Source organism: Puccinia triticina, chromosome 13A (assembly GCF_026914185.1).
Source record: "Puccinia triticina chromosome 13A, complete sequence".
NCBI lineage: Eukaryota > Fungi > Basidiomycota > Pucciniomycetes > Pucciniales > Pucciniaceae > Puccinia > Puccinia triticina.
The window spans coordinates 2,302,689-2,314,088 of record NC_070570.1 but is presented as its reverse complement, the minus strand read 5'-3'; the positions used below and the strand labels follow the sequence as shown (position 1 = coordinate 2,314,088).

The 11,400-nt window shown below is 48.6% G+C and overlaps 1 protein-coding gene across 1 annotated transcript; it reads right to left on the bottom strand.

Moving 5' to 3' along the window:
* Nucleotides 1-3,252: 3,252 nt before the first annotated feature.
* Nucleotides 3,253-3,770, bottom strand: PtA15_13A252 (uncharacterized protein; the record flags this gene model as incomplete). Its single annotated transcript, XM_053162431.1, has 2 exons — nt 3,253-3,616; nt 3,685-3,770. 2 exons carry the CDS (start codon nt 3,768-3,770, stop codon nt 3,253-3,255), a joined length of 450 nt encoding a protein of 149 aa, XP_053026407.1.
* Between the last annotated feature and the right edge of the window lie 7,630 nt (nt 3,771-11,400).

Here is an 11,400-nt window from a genome sequence, read left to right as displayed (position 1 = left end):
GACGATCAGAGGTAAGTGTGTTCTGATTTACACTCTTTGAAGTCATGCAGGCAGGGCATTGTATGTCACCTCAAGGTAAAGATTTTGGTAGTCCAAGCGCAACCCCTAGGGCCATCATGCAACGGATGGTCCGAAGGCTCGCGTTCCCAAACCTGTGATGCACATGTAGCAGGAGAGTTTCATTGGCTGTCAGTTTTGGTAACTCAAACGGCCGAGAGGTGGCAACGGGCACTGAGAACTCAAAAGGTACAGCGTCACGGGTCTCCTGTGCCGTCAGGACAGACACAGTAGAAGGGATTGGGACAGCGCGTGCGTTTGTTGCTAGCATATGTGGAACAGTACTAGGGCAAGTTTCGGATACAGCGTGTGAGACTATGGACAAAGGACGGGGGGAACTCAAAGAACAATCATGTATTGGGGAAACGGTAATGACAGACGTGTTGGGGGAGGAGGGAGATACAGACACTGGAGGATGGGATACAACAGGAAATGGAGATGGAGAAGATGAGGATCGATCCGGTCAGAGAGGAGCTGGGAGTTTCCACTTGCGGTTAGCAGGGTTTAAGACTGAACTGCTCCAAAAGTGATCGCCATGTGAAATGTGAAAGGCGTTGGACTCGAAAGAAAGCGAGAAACCCACTAATCGTAGAGCAGCTGGCGATATGAGAGTATGAGTGGCGTGCGGGCAGTACAGTACATCACTGAGTACCGTAAGCGTTGAATTCGCTCCAGGAAAACTGAGTGTTCCCTTTGCTGTAATAAAACGGGAAGGTCCATTAGTCGCAACACGGAAGGGAATAGGAGGATTCAGCGTTTTTAAATTTGACAGGGCTAGTATATCACCGGTAAGGTGATGTGTAGCCCCAGTATCAAAAAGGGCAGGAGAGGCAGCGTACGCAGAAGGGGATACAGCGGAGAAGTTGAGATCGCTAAAAATGGGTTGTCCGTCAATACCATCAACCTCCATGTTTTGCGCCAATGGTTGTTCGGTCGCAACAGAAACTTCAGCCTCTCTTGCAGCAGGGCGCTGACCAGAATTCAATCTGGTATCCTCCGGGTAGACAGGTTGGTATATGTCTGCAGGTCGCAGATTGGGCGCAGTAGACGGTGGAGGTTTCGCCAGTAACTGGTGGAAACCGGCAGAGGGGATCGGAGGCGCAAGAATGGGATAGTAGGCCGTGTATTGAGGAGGCAGAAGGTGTTGACCACGCCTTGTGTTGGGCTGTTGGTTGGGTGTCGCCGGTACTGGACAGGCGCCAATCAGATGCTCGCCAGAGCCGCATCTGTAGCAGTGTCGAGGGGCCAGCGTCCTAAAGTTTGCTGGTCGTCCGGCCATGGTTTACACATTGTCGGGGTGACTCTCGATAGAGGCACTTCGTTGATTTTGAGTTGACACTTCGGCGGCGAAAGTGCTCGGTGCAATCTGTCGTTGCTGAGCGGCGTCCCAACCTTTGATCTTTTCCTGACAATCATTGAGGATATCGACCATTTCCACGAAAAGTAGCGGGATTTGGCGCCTTGCAGCCAGTTCTTGATCAACTCAATAGTTGAACTCTTGTTGGAGTGGTGTATTGTGGCCAAGTGATTTCTGCAAAAGGATCCCAAAAAGAAAATCCTTGGTGAGAACGGCGCCAGATTCTGTAAAATCCAAAAATCGGCGCTGGTAAGTTGCTACAACCAAAGTAGCCAGGGTCGAGAGATCACAGTTAATGGATTCAAGATCGTCCCAACAATTCATTTGTGCCGCCCTGCTGAACGTGGTGAACCGGCGTCTTATAGCATTCATGATTTCAAAACTGCTGTCAAAGCCATCGACCTCGGCTTTAATTTCTCGGGAAAGTGAAATCAAGAGAATAGCTTGTGCTATCTTTTTGACTCGGAGTTGAGAGAAATCCTTAAAGTAGTACTCCTTGTACTCTAGGTTGAAGTCGGCCATGTCTTGTACATCTTTGAGCCAGTCACGGTAGTTGACCGCGCTTGATGTGAGTCGGAAAGTCTCCGGGAATCTGAGATAGGTGTTCTTTGTGATGGGCTCCCTGTGTCAATGGTCCATTGCGTAGGAAAAGTCAGGAGCAGGTTCTTCTTCATCCAATGGAGCCGCGGCCGGTCCAGGTATGACTCAGGAGGCCCAACTGATGTGAGGTGCCAAGTCTCAACTTGCGCGAACCGTTTCCCGCTTGTTGTCGGATCCCGTGGGGCTGCTCGCTATGCGTTTCCCTGCGGCGTTGCTGCTGGATCCTGTGTTTGGACCCGAACCGGAAGATCTGGTGGAGATGGATTTGGGGGAACGGTTGACAGGTGCCATTTGTGAAATGTATGTGTATAGGTAAAGATGTTACTGGTTGAAAAGTTATGCTTCTAGCAAAAAAAAATTCGACTGTAGACTATTGTAGAGACGAGATCCGTATAAGAGAAAAAACCGCAGAGATATCCGTAGAAAAAACCGTAGAACCAGAGAAAACCGTAGAATAGAGAAAACCGTAGAAGAGAAATCCGTAGAGAAGAAAAAACTATTGCACTATATACTGTATAACTTTAATCAGAACTCTGTAGATATCTATTTACGACGAGATAATGCTCATAACCTATTGGAGCTTGACAATGGGAGAATGTGTATACAAATGAATTGACAGAGAGGAATGAATGATGAATACACAAGAAGTGAAAACATAGTTGTATTTATATACATGCTATTATGTAAATACAACTAGCTGTTGAGTCAAGTAACATGGGAGTATCCCATGTCTATGGTAGGTCATGGCATAATGACTACCGTCAACCACTGTAGTATGAGACGTAAAGACAGATTACGTATCTATACTACAACATGCCTGTGTGCATCGTACTGTTGGATTGAGCCTTTGTTGAGTTGTACTGTCGGATTCCGTGGAATCCGACAGTACGACTCAACAGGAACACCTCGTTGAGTTGTACTGTTGGATCCCGACTCAACAGGAACATGGCGCTTGTTGAGTCGTACTGTTGGATTACGCGTAATCCGACAGTACGTGCGCTGCCCGCACTGCCATTCTGCTTTTGCACAAAGCTCCACCATGATCAGTCAAATCATTACTTGAATCTTGTAACGGACAACACTGTTTCTATGGAATTGTTGGAAGAATGATGATGTGTACGCTCATGTTTTAAATCAGCAAAATATGTTAAAGAGCGTTGATATGATTGATTTTATCTAATACATATGTCTCTACAAAGAATGTAGTATTGATCTTAGTCATGAAATACGGATAAATTTCAGCGCTTGAGTCTTTTTTGGGCCTCTGAAAGCAAAGATGGCCCGGCAGTGGGTTTGGCAGCTGAATTCTGAGTGGGCTGGTCACCGGGTCGCACTACACGCTTGCCTTTTTTGTTGGTGTTGACAAAGTGATTGTCATCATCATCCTCAGGGGTGTGGCTATTTGCTTCGCCGATCTCACCAGGTTTGAAGCCATTGGGTGGGCCAGGTGTCAATATTGAATTTGCAGGCGATGGTCTTGGTACCATGTTGCTGGAGGAGGAGCTGGGTGTGGAAGCAATAGAGTTGACATCGTGGCTCGAGTTGTTCTGGGCAACAACCCTGCCGTTTGATGTTGCAGGTGCTGCACCACCGATTTGTCTACTGTTATACACTCCGAAATCACTACTCAACTATCAAAAATACAAAAAACTATGTGAAAGTGTGCTCACAGGTTTGGTCGCAGATTTGATCTCCCTACTGTGGACCCATTTGGAGCTGCACCGGGATTTTGATTGCCAGATGTGATGGAAAACATCGTGGTCTACATAAGTTGAATGATTGTGGATAGTGATCAGATATTTGTTTGCAATGTCATTATGTGAATAATGAGTACATACTATGACATTCCAAGTGGAGGCGGCCTTGTTGAACCGTGTGATATTACCTATAATGATAGTGTCGGCTCCAACAACAAAAAAAGGGGAACGCGTTGAGGAAGAATGTAGTTCCAGGAATGGTGTAAACAGTCTGGAATTCAACCGTTGTCCTTGACTATATTTTGAAAAGAATTTGAGGTTAGTTTGTGGTCATGGGGGGCAAAAAAAATGTAATCTCACAATGGTGTTCCAGTTGTTATGTGCCATAGTAACCTCGAGATTCTCTTGAGAGCTCCCATTGGTTCCAACAGCTCTGATCCTATCAACACGTGTGATAGTTCCAAAACCAATTGCAATCACTTTACCGAGAAGCTTTGAGTGATTCCTGTTTTCAAGATAATCTCTAGTGACGCCTATGGAAAAGGTCAAGTTCGGATCGTAAAATAAGTGAGAAGAGTTGCTTTTGGTCTTGAGGAGCCGTCCACCTGTGAAGTAGACATTATCTTTTGCAAGCTGGCTCAATTGTGATCCATATCCCGACATGTTCACCATGTAGCTGGTTTTGCCTGCGATTTGGTTGGTAACAACAATGGAGGTAAGATAGTTAAAAAGCCCATAATTACGCCCGTTGGGAATTTCATTTGGCGCCTGTTAGTATATTCACACAACACAATAAAATAAATATATGTGTCAGAAACACACACACAAAATTGATGTGGAATACTACGTATGATGCATGCAAGTATTGAAGCGCTTACTAAGTCAGTTATGTCAAATGTTCCAATTGTGTACATCGGCCGAGTAGGCCGGCGGATCGTAGCCATGCTTTTCTGAGTGTCCTGAGACTGTTGGGTAGTTGAAGGAGGCAGATCAGGGCTCATTACGTTGGCTTTTATCCATTCGAGCCCGGAATGCGTTTCTCTTGACTTGCTGATGGTTACAGTGCAAAGGCATGTGGTATCATAACGGATCATGATTTTTCATATTGAAATATAAAATATCCGGGAAATTCACATGTTTGTCGACACATTGCAATGGGAATATTCATTTTAAATATGTTGGGACTTACATCAACCAACTCGTCAAATGGGTTGGGTTGACTGAGTATGGGGATGGGATTTGAGATTCTGGGTTGTTTGGAACAGCGTACATAGCGTGGGTTCTGGGGGATACACTGGTTTTGACGACACCAGTGGTTGTATTCCCTCCTTGAAGGATGAAACTCAGAGACAATATCTACTAAACTGCATTGGCTTACCACGCATGAAGGTTGCAAACATATATTGGAAGAGCTTGTTTTGAATGCTGTAGGCAGATCCGGATCATTGAGGAAATCACAGAGGAAAATTGGGGTAGCGAACCAACACATGATGCACATATTGATCACCTGATTGATCAAGCCAATGGGAGGCAATCGGGTGAATGAAACTTATCTGGGGCAAATGGATTGGGGCGTTGTAGCAAGGTGGAATGTTGGCTTTTTCATTTTGTGCCTTGAGGTAGGGCAATGATTATATCGGTGTGCGGGTGTGCTGAGGCCAATATAAAAGGACCCAGTCCTGGCCACTTTGAGAAAGTATTGGCTGGACAGGAATCCTTTGGGAGTCCCATGCTCCCTTGGGAGTGGTTGTTGGGCTTCTTCAGGAGAGGAACCTTCTTGAGCTCCTTTGGGAAAGAGCCTGTGTTGATCTCCTTTGGGAGAGACCTTTTGGGTTATGCTGAGCTGCTTCCTTTGGGCGGGAGTGGCCCTTCGGGGCTGTAGCTCCGGTGCGAGGTAATCTAAGGAAGATCAAAAGATAGAAAAAATAAAAGTGATCAAAAGATAAAAGCGATAAAAGCAACGGTGGGCCGCTACGCTACACTACGCTACAGGGCCACTTAGCGTTAGCGTAGCGGCAAAAAGCGCCCGCCCATTTTGAGTAGCGTTAGCGCGCTGTTAGCGCCGCTACGCTGCGCTACGTTTCAGCGGCGCTAACAGCGCGCCAATTGTTTGTTAGTGTTAGCGCGCCGCTACAGTCACTACGCTACGCTGCGCTACAGCGCTTTTAGCGGAACAAAAGGCCTTTTTTTTAGCTAAAAGCACTGTGGCGCACCGTAGCGCGCGCTCTTTTGCGCCCTGCGTGTGTAGCGTTAGCGCATCTGCGCTAACGCTACGCTAACAGCTAAATTAGCTGTGCACCCTTTGCGTGTAGCGTTAGCGCAGAAAGGCGCAATTCCGCTAACGCTACGCTAAAATTTAGCGGAATTCCGCTACGCTACGCCACGCTAACGCTACGGTTAGCGTAGCTGGCCCACCGTTGATAAAAGCAATGGAAAGAAATAAGAGATAAAAAGCTAAATGTCTACATGAATTTAAGGACAAAGAAGGGAGACCGCCCCTTTGGGGCGGTAGGGCGCCTACGGCGCGGTGCCCTTTGGGGCCTAGCAGTCTGTGAGGAAGAAAAAAAAATGTATGATACATTTGAGAACAAAAGAAGGGAGACCACCCCTTTGGGGCGGTAGGGCGCCTTCGGGGCCGGGCAGTCTTAGGAAGATTAAAGATAAGTAACAGATAAATAAAAGATAACGTATGTGGATTTCGGGACAAAAGAAGGGAGACCACCCCTTCGGGGCGGTAGGGCGCCTTTGGCGCAGTGCCCTGCGGGGCTGGGCAGTCTTAGGAGATAAAAGGTAACATATTTATTTATGTGGATTTCAGGACAAAATAAGGGAGACCGCCCCTTTGGGGCGGTAGGGCGCCTTCGGCGCAGCCACGCGCCTGCGGCGCAAACCCACAACCTTTGGTTACAGAATCTTATACCTTTTAAGGTAGTAAATTCTCATACTCTCATATCACTGGTTGCATATCACGCACCTGTCACAAGTTAACTGGTTCCTGGTTCAACTCCCAACTAAGACATATACCCTTCTCAGTCCAGACACTCTTCTCAACTTTCTATACCACCCTCTTGAAGACCTGTGTTCAACCCCCACCGGAAACATCGAGTCAACTTTCACCCTTTCCATCATCATAAAACCTCTCAACTCTCACATACCTGTCATTGAACAACTTCATCTGGAACTAGACCAGACCTATCACTTGATTAAAACTTGCCAAGCTTAGCTTGGTGGGTCTTGTTATCTGATAGTGTAGAAGGGCAGAGTTTGCACCTCCATCATCCCCTTCTCCATTTAGCAAAAGGGTTTCACAACCACTTTTGAGTCTTACAGCGGACAGAACAAGAGGGGAAGTGAGACTGCAATATCTGCGGCGATTACACATTTTAGCAGATAATCCAGTAGGTTTGAGCCTTAGAGTCAACACAGTTGACCTAAAACTGCCTTTTATCTCCATTTTATACCTAAATGTGCTCATATCTTTTTAACCTTAAGACATAAGTTTGTTTTGACTTCAGATTCTGATTTCTCATGCAATTTTGACCCTAGTTTTCACTGATCACTTTAAAATATCTCTACTCCTTCTTAGAGTTTGTGGTTTGTGACTCACATGCGCAGCAGTGCCATGTAGTCGCGCCTGAGCGCTCCCAACCACAGGTTAATGTGTGATTATGTCATCCACCTTTGAAAATTTTTGAAGTCAGGATCCCCCATGCAGCTGGAGGATCCACAGACTTCAGCACACCAGAACCACACCCCAGATAACCCCAGGATCACCACCAAAGAGTTTACAACACTCCCAGTATACCTACCGCCACAGGCGCCTAGGATATTGACAGTAAGTAACCTCTTTCACTGAACCTTGTTTATCTCAGAGGTACAACTCTGTGTCTTGCTTGATCTACTCTTTTCTGCTGGCCTTTGCCTTCTTTTGATCACAGGGCTGTCCCTCCATATCTGCTGGCCTTTTCCTCATTCTTGATCACAGGGCTGTTCCTTCTTATCTGCTGGCCTTTGCCTCAAATCTAGGTTACAGGGCTGTCCCTCAGGTTTCCCTTTAAGAACCTTGACTATCCAGAAGGAAGCTAAAAAATTGTGGCTGGATTAAACTTATCTAATCCAGAGACCCTCCACATTTCTTATTGAGAGGAGGCTGTAGCACTTTCTAGCACAGCTTAGCAGCACTCTTCTGATTGCCAGTGGACGTGCATTCCCACTAGAATAACCTAGTATATCTCCTTATCCTGATCCTGTCCTGTTTCTCTTTTCTCTTTCTCTATCTCTCTCACAGTTGTATTTTCTTTATCCAAAGAAATCCAACTATTTCCCCCTTTCTTTCTTGTGTCCTGTAGTCACTATAGATACTCAGGCTCACAGTTGGAGTAGGTGGGATTGGGGGTACAGAGCAGGAAGGGGGAAGGGGAATTGAACATACAACAGGCTGTGCTGGAGGTTTAGGTTTTGGAGAAAGTGATGGCAGGGGAAGCCGCAGGACGTATGGCTCAGGAGCATTGCCCATATCAGACTTGGGCTGGGCTAAAGAGAACAACGGTCAACGGGCGCATCAATTCACCGACCCTGAAAATTAATCACCCACAACCGGTCAACCCCATTGACCCCTTCTCTAGCTAGACGTAAGCTCCGACCTACTGACACCCCTCCCCAACCTTGATAAGCCAACCCAGCTTCTCCTTGATCCCGGGCATCTCCACCACCAACAGCCAACCGCGAGGCGCCTGGTACATCAATATAAACCCAGACCCAATACGCCGAGAGGTCCAAGTGGGTCCAAAGACTGAGGCTACAAGAGCAATTGCGGGCTGTCAGGCCAACAGGACCGGGAAGACAAAGGCGCGCGGTCCGGAAGCCGGAACGGCAGCGGCGGCAGTGAACAAAGCGGAGGTGGGAACGGAGGAGGAAGGGCGGGTAAAGGGTCCATTAGAAGTGAAAATTAGCTAGCGTTACTCCTTAAGGTTGTTTTAGACACCCACCTTTGCGTAATGACCATCATCTGACAGGCCAGGCCCCAGTCTAATCAATCAATTGGCAAGGGGAATAAAAGGAGAACGGAAGAGGGGGAGAAGCAGGTCGGAGAGAAGAAGAAGCTAGGGGAGAAGGAAAATGAAAACGTGATTAGTTGGCATTGGCAAGGCGGTTTTAAAGGTAATTGGTGGACCTCCAACCACACTAACCGCGACCACGGAGGATCATCAAGGGGGGGAGGAGGACAAGCAAATGGCAGAAGCGTTGGTGGCACAGGCAGGGGAGGGGAGGGAGGAAGACACGGTGGAGGAGGTGTTATAGTGGATATAGCAAAGGGAGGAACTATTATACTTTTGTGAGCAGTGAGAAATTGGAAACAAGAACACAGGTCTATGGAATGCAAGCAGGGACATGGGTATGAAAACCAGAGCCATCTGGGCGACAGCCGTACGATGTGAGATGAACATTGCCAAGGGCAAGGGGCGCCAGAAGCAGCAGTCCTACTCCCGGAGTTCAGCGACATGCTTTAAAGACTCTGCGTGAGGTTTCACCAAAGGATACCCAAACACCAAGTTGAGGGATGCCGAGCATGGTACAGCAATGTCAGAAAAGCTTGTGGCCAGCTTTTGGACCGCTGATTCCAGCCTCAAAGCCTGTATGGCTCCTGTACGTCAGGAATGCCATCAGAAGAAAAAAACCGGTTTCTTTATTTTCCATTTTGGGGCCTTGAGGGCCCCACTATTGGATTCCTGGGGTGATTTTACTTCCATCCGGCCCTTCGCCGCCCCTGCCCTCCTCGCCCCTCGCCCGGCCCGGCACCCATGTCAAGCAAAACCAGCTGCCCGAACAGGTTTTGTCTGCCTGTACAGTGAAGCTGTACAGGCCTGTGGCTGAAATGTAGAAGTCACTTCAGCCACAAAATTTGGCAAGCTTTTCTGACATTGCTGTATACTCCGCCAAATCATACCTCAGCCAATTTGACAAGAAAGTACATAGAGGAATCTATTCAGAAAGACCTCACGGCCGGGACAATTTTTGGGCTTTACACGTACAACAAGGTGGCGGAAAATTCAAAAATCTTTTGAGCTAACCTGTCTACCCTAGCATAATCATTTTGAGACACCGACACAGCGGGGCAGATTGGGCAAAGCCAATGCGTCCAGCTGGCGTCCCGGCACTCCATGTGCCACGGTGGCGTGACAGGGACCCAGGGCCGTACAGGCGCCACTCTGTCATGCTAGGGGGCGCCACCAGGACTGTGGGCATAGGTGGCGCCACTGAGATGCCACCAACCTGGGCGCCAGATGGCCGTCCCGGTGAGATGCCAGCGTGACGCACCGGTAGGGGAGGCGTCACCGCCGGCTGTCAGGGGGGCGTCCATGCCGGTCGCCTGGCTGACGCAGGGGTCCAGATGGCGCCACTGGTTATGGGCAGCCGCCACTGCGTCCTGGGGTCGCTAGAGTGGCTAGGACGCCCAATGGGCTCTCCGTCCAGGTGCGGGCAATCAAAGGGCCCATGTTGCAATTCAGCCAGCTTGGATTAGTTCGTATGCATATTCAATAATAATGCCACAAAAAAATGTGGTTGATCAGCACGCGCAGGTCTATAAAGACCGCTCTCCTCGTGCCCCAAACGACTCCGCTCTTCAATGTTCAGCTGCTTGAATACCCCCATGCGTGGGGTACCATTCCAACCTCTCCTGACTCTTCCTCAACATCCTCCTGCAGTAATGCTCATCTCAGTGCCCTTGGTGCCGAGATTGCAGATATTTATGTCACCTTCCCCCCATTAAGAGTCCTCCGGAAGATCCCATCCCTATTCTATGTAGCTCCCCCTTCCCTCACCCTCCATGTGTATCCCTGCCGTGCAAATAGCCTATATGTGCACCTTGTTGTATCTCATATGTCCCCTTCCTTGCTGTTTGTAGAAGTAAAATTAAATATATAATACATGCGAGCATTTCAGTCAGGCGCCATCGCCCGTGAGACCCTAACCATGCAAATCGGCAGCCCAGTGCCCGCGTCCACCGTGTCACACCGATGCACAGATGCTACCCCAGTCAGCTTCTATGACTGCTGTCGATATCATGCCCAGATGACCTTCCGGGGCCCAATCCACCTGCGAACCTCACAGCGGCCTCAAGGCATGTCTTCATGGCGACTGCAGACGCGGGAGCATGCCGTCGAAGATCACGTCTACCTCGCATCCTCATAGGTGCCCTGAGGCCATCGCCCAAACAGATGTCCCAACAATCTCAGCATGGACGCCCGGGGGATATCCCGCCCTGGCGCCCTGAGGTCGCCCCCCCTGCGCCTCGGTCGGGTTGGCGCCCATCTGGGCTGACCTAGGTGCGCCACCCAAGATGGCCGCAGGAGGACCCTGGAAACTCCCTATAAGTGGGGGTAATGAAAATGTATGAATTTTTTGGCAAAAACCCAAAATTAGGGATTGTTGATCGGTACCCGTGGGGGGTACCTAGTACCGCTTGCACCCGCCTTGCACCTGTGCAGCGGTGCCAGGTGCGGTATGAGGTACTTGAGTTTGGCCATAGTGAGGTACCCGGGTACCGCCCACAAGTACCGCCCACCCTCTAAAGCCTGAGTTCGAACTGAACCCAAACCTTGGATTTTGTGACATCTAGCAGACATCTCATCATTTTGTCCACCACAACGTTGACTACCCATATCCCCATATCAATCCCTTGCTTCT